This window comes from Sitodiplosis mosellana, unplaced genomic scaffold (genome assembly GCF_009176505.1).
Source record: "Sitodiplosis mosellana isolate CC-2019 unplaced genomic scaffold, AAFC_SMos_1.0 Smas_scaffold_6207, whole genome shotgun sequence".
Classification (NCBI taxonomy): domain Eukaryota; kingdom Metazoa; phylum Arthropoda; class Insecta; order Diptera; family Cecidomyiidae; genus Sitodiplosis; species Sitodiplosis mosellana.
In genome coordinates, this window is record NW_022601448.1 from 5,873 (window position 1) to 11,394 (window position 5,522).

At 36.2% G+C, this 5,522-nt stretch overlaps 1 protein-coding gene across 1 annotated transcript; it reads right to left on the minus strand.

Annotated features, from left to right (window-relative positions):
* Nucleotides 1–998: 998 nt before the first annotated feature.
* On the minus strand, nucleotides 999–5,404 carry LOC129577716 (ankyrin-3-like; the record flags this gene model as incomplete). Its single annotated transcript, XM_055465217.1, has 17 exons — nucleotides 999–1,312; nucleotides 1,380–1,475; nucleotides 1,639–1,737; nucleotides 1,811–1,963; nucleotides 2,057–2,155; nucleotides 2,222–2,320; nucleotides 2,388–2,486; nucleotides 2,567–2,665; nucleotides 2,749–2,847; nucleotides 2,911–3,009; nucleotides 3,314–3,409; nucleotides 3,503–3,601; nucleotides 3,718–3,813; nucleotides 3,970–4,059; nucleotides 4,667–4,774; nucleotides 4,859–4,957; nucleotides 5,231–5,404. Coding segments are annotated over 17 exons (1,769 nt in total), but the record flags the coding sequence as incomplete, so codon positions are not given.
* Between the last annotated feature and the right edge of the window lie 118 nt (nucleotides 5,405–5,522).

Here is a 5,522-nt window from a genome sequence, read left to right on the forward strand (position 1 = left end):
TTCGCTTATGTCTTTTTTCAACGTATTCAGTATTCACCTTATTTTGTGATGTGAAGTAAATATGATTCCGTACTCTAAAGCCTTTGTGAGGTACTTTACACCACAAAAATGTAGCTGGCATGGAATATCACCTCAAAAGTGCACACAAGCAATTCGCGCGAGAAGCTGGGGAATATTTGCTCATATACGGAATAAACATAGAGCACTCTGTATTGGAGTAAACGTGTGTGAGTTCACTCCAGTTCAGAGCGGTAGTTCAACTTACTAACACATGCGCAAGCTTGGTAGTCACTCAGTAGGGGAAAAAAGACGCATACATTTATTTCATAGCACGCTGGTTTGTACCACACTGGAATAAACGTATTCACATTAATCCAATACTGAGTCACTAGTAAGCTTGCGCATGTGTTAGTAAGTTTAAAAACCGCTCTGAACTGGAGTGAACGCACACACGTTTACTCCAATACAGAGTGTTCTATGTTTATTCCGTATAGGAGCAAATATTCCCCAGTTTCTCGTACGAATCGCTTGTGTGTACGTTTCATTTGCATAAACAATCAAATTTCGGTGTACCACTTATTTCTGATTGATTGATCCGTTTTTCGACTTCATTTCGAACAAAATTGTAACAAATAGGCTTTATTACACTACGATGATGATTTCAAAAAGTCATCTTTTTAGTCGATGATCGATATAAACCTTTCCTCATCAAATCAGAATGATGCCAATGCAATGAGGACGCAGTCATTATTTTTTTTGCGTTAAAAACAGTCCGATGCACAGGGAATAGGGAACGCGTAAGATCGATTTGCTTTTTTAAGTTTGATTGTTTCTTTGTTTTTTCCAAAGCATTTTTTCATAGCAGCTTCCGACGTTTTGAACATTTATTGCAACATCTGACAATTTTTTCTTCACATATCTGGATTTTCAAGTTTTCGCACGTCTACGTAGGTCGAGAAAACTCAATTGAATATTGATGCGTTGAGATAAATCAAAAGTTTATTATTTCTGGAGCTTTATTCAGTATTTTATTGCATCAAATTTATGGCGACACCAGAATAAAAATGGAAATACAAATGAAAAAAAATCAAAATTATACATAAAATCAAAGTTAGACTGTTTTTGTTACGATTGGAGTAAACGATAAAGTTAATTGAGGGGAAACTTATGCGGTATTACGGCATGTCGATGTTGCTCCGATGAAATGCCCTAGCAAAGGTTGTTTATCAATTTGGATCAAAGCACCACTAGTTTCCATTCTTTGCCTGCTTTTCTTTAGCTTCTTTTATGATTTCGGCCACATCTGAAAGACCTAAATTTCAAATGAATCCTTTGATTCGAATGCTATTTTGGTTTTTCTTATAAGGATTGAGACATACTCGATTCGGCAAATTCAAGCGGAGTATTTCCAAACCGGCCCATAACGTCGATTTCAGCCCCATTTTCAATGAGAATTCTGGCAACGTCTGGGTGGTCTATATGATACATGCAATAAGATGAACAGACTGAATTAGTGTTTGGTTTGGTTTCAAACTAAGCATTCCAAATGAGCAAAATTCATTGAGCATTGATCAGTGAACAAGTAAGTAAATATAAATCTTGTAAACGAAAAATAAATAGAAATTAGTAGTCCATTACCAAACCTCGCAGCAAAATGTAGTGCTGTATATCCATAAGAACTCCTAGCATTAACATCGCTTCCTTGTTTGATGAGTTCTCTGACATCATTTATGTTTCCTAAATTGTAAATTGAATTAAATGAAACGAAATTAAACGATTGTTTCGATTCAGTAAGATTTCAGAAACTTACCGTGCACTGCAGCCAAATGTAGAGGTGTATATTGAAATCCATCTTTGGTATTGGCGTTATTATTATCGGTGTCATCGCTATCGTCACTACTATCACTGTCCTTGTTTTCTTCGGCGATCTTTTCCTTGAGCATTCTGGCGATTCTGGTTTCACCTGCATCCAACAATGAGATCAAAACAATTTTATCAATTCAATTTACATGAAAACTTGAGCAGCAGTCTTTGAAAATGTGTTAATTCCTAATACCATGATTGATAGCTGTTTGAAGTGGTGTTTCTCCGCCAGTGTTTATAGCATTGATATTGGCACCGCTATCGATGAGAAGTCGCACCACATCCTCCTTACCTGTTTTGTAAATGAATCAAAATTGAAAAGTGGCTTTGGTTTTGTTGCATAAGTTTGGATAATTACTATAAACTATAGCCATGTGCAATGGCGAAGTTCCTGAATCGTCTGGTGCATCGAGATCGGCATCATGTTCAATGAGCATTTTAGCGATGTCAACACTGCCTGGATTGTGAATAATAAAATTTTAAACGAATTGTTCTAGTTTGGACAAAACCTTTCGAGCAGTTACCTCTCCATGCAGCCTTTAGAAGCGCAGAATTTTTCCATAAATCCCTTGCATTCACATCGGCACCGTGTTCGATGAGGACTTTAACGACATCTGCACTACCTGCGATCGAGAAAGAAGATGGAAAAATCATTAACCGTGTGCAAATATTTCGTTTCAAGGTGAAAATCAATGACAATTACCACTCATAGCGGCTCTGTGAAGCGGTGTATTATTATGAATGTCGTGTGCGTTGACATCCGCACCCTGTTCGATGAGGTTTATCACTCTATCTGCATCACCTAGATTGAGATTCAATTGAAATCAGAAGATTATTCTTGGTTGAATCGAAAATTACAGAATACTTCTAAAAGATATTATTTACCCATAGATGCTGCTCGGTGCAATGGTGTATATCCGCGATAGTCTCTAGCATGCAGTTGGGCGTCTTTTTCTTCAAGAATTGTAGCGACTTCGGTGTTACCTGTTTAGAATGATTGAATTGATTTTAGCGAAAGTTTTTAAGAACGAATTTGGATCAATTTACCTTTAGCTAAAGCCAAATCGTGTGGTGTTTCACCAATACTGTTTTTAGCATTGAATCTGGCGCCTTTTTCAAGGAGAACTTTAACTGCATTGGTTTTACCTTGAGTAAGAATGTATAAAATTAAGATTGGCTGTGTTTAAATCAGAGATGGAGTAAATGTATATCAATTCGTTGAATTTACTGTACTCGGTACAGTACGGTATATTTACATTGATTTACCTTTGCGTTAAATAACGCGTCCGCTCTCACTAAAATATGAGTTGACGCATGTGCTCCGCGCGTTCAACGCAAAGGTAAACGTTTAAGTATATATCGATACACATTTCCATACACTTGCGGTAAACGATCAACCATCTCTGGTTTAAATCACGAAATTTGAATGTTTAAGGATATTGACAAGTACCAAAGAAAGCGGCATGGTGAAGCGCTGTGTTTCCTGATTCGTCTGTTGAAATATTAGCACCATGTTCAATCAGAACTCGGATGATATCGCCATTATCTGTGTTGTGAATAGATCGACGATTGTCAACATAGAATGAATATAGAAAAATTTCTTTGGTGTTATTTATTTGGTAGAAGTCCAGGTATTTACCGGAATGAATAGCACTTCGAATCGGTGTCCATCCTTCACTCTCTTTTGCATTGACATCGACACCCTGTTCGAGAAGGATTCCAACGATATCTGCGTTGCCTGGAAGAGAATTCAAATACATTTTTAAATCATGATAACAAATAATTATTACGCGTCAATGTGTTTTCGTGGTATGGTGTGTGATAGGCTATGAAGAAACAAATCACAAAATTTACCTTTTTCGGCGGCCAAATGAAGTAAATGCAAATCCTTCAGATCATCCACACTTTTAGCACAATTTTTCAATAGCATCTTAGTGCCATTTGCATCATCTGTTACATTGTTTCGAAAATAGAACAAAATTTGAATATATACGACGAATGATTGGCTAATTCGAGATATTGTATGATCAATGGAGGCAAATTCATTTCAAAACAGTGTAAATTAGAATATATGAAGATTAAAAAGCGTCAATGTTCAACATTTACCATTTTCAACAGCAGTTGTAAGCGCAACAATCCAATCTTGTTCGATGTGTACGCCTTTTTCAGCCAGTGCATCGATGACACTTGAACTAGCTAAAAATTCCAATTTGAGAACAAAGATGATTTTGTATGAATTTATTTCATGCTCAAGACTAGGGGGATTTGACTACGTGAAAACTTGTAAAAAAATGATATAAACGCGCACGAAATTGTTACATTCACCAAAGAACTTGCATGATTCCACTCAGTTGACAAGTTCTGTATTAAAACAACATGCGCGAACTTGTGCGAGTTCGTGTGCAAACATGAAGCTGGACGACGCGCACAATCAGTCGTTCCATTTATATCTGGATTAACTTTTTCTTCCAACACTTTCTCCAGCTCTTTAAAAATATTTCCTTTGTCCATTTTATAATTATACAAATCTTTGAACTTTTGGAAAGGATGTGAAGAATCTTTATACACGTAAACAACCAATTTTAGGTTTGAAACGCGTTTTAGTTGTCAAATAACAACTTGAAAAACGCGCAAAACCATAAACAAACTTGTGTAAACTTGTGACCGTGCGCGTCAGTACGTACAACGAACGCGTCGAACTTCCGCGAATCAAGCAAACTGGCAGAAAACATGCTGTACTCGTAAGAGTTAAATTCCCCTAGGCTCAAGAACATATCTAGCATCTAATCCAAATTAGTCTTACCATAGTAATTACGTGTAATGCAACCAAAGAGAGCTGGTCCCCAATTCTCTTGCGCTAAGTACAAATCTGCACCATTCTGGATCAAGAGTTCAGTTATTTCGTCATTGTCTAAACACAATTTATAAAAAGGTATTAAAAATTGGTTCGTCGAATTCAATTCAAGTGTTGAATGAAAGTTTCAAATCAGCTCACCTTTCTTCATAGCAAGCATAAGTGCCGAGTTCCCGTCGCTATCTTTAATGTTGACATCCACTGATTTGTTTATCAAACACTCGACCATTGTCTTTGAGCCTATGTTTTACGAACAGAAATGGGAAAAAAAAATAATCAAAGTAAATTTGAATTGGTTCCATAGATCAATCGTGGATTTATTATTTGAATTTTGTTTTTGAGCACAAAATGACACAAATATTGAATAATTAAAAACAAAGTTTTTGTTTTTAATTATTCAACAATCGTGGATTGTGTTATTTTTTTAAATCTTTTTTTAATGCAAATTTGTATAGATGAATTGAGATTTTGAATTTTATCCTTTTTTTTTTTATCGAACCGAATATAACTTACCAGCTTCAATCGCAACGTGCAGAGCTGTTTTTCCAGACTGATCATCCATGATAAAACTCGGAACACATTCGTCATGACCATGTTCAGCTGCGTCAAGTACAGTAAATCCGTCCTCGGCTTTAGCGTTAATATCAGCGCCATTTTCAATGAGAAACCTAGCCACGTCTTGTTGGTCTATACGATAAATGGAAAGTAAGAATTTCGAGCATTGGGAATGAAATGAGCAATGAATAAGTAAGTAAGTATATAAAAAACATTGTATAAAGGGGAAACAAGTAGGAAATGCTGGTCC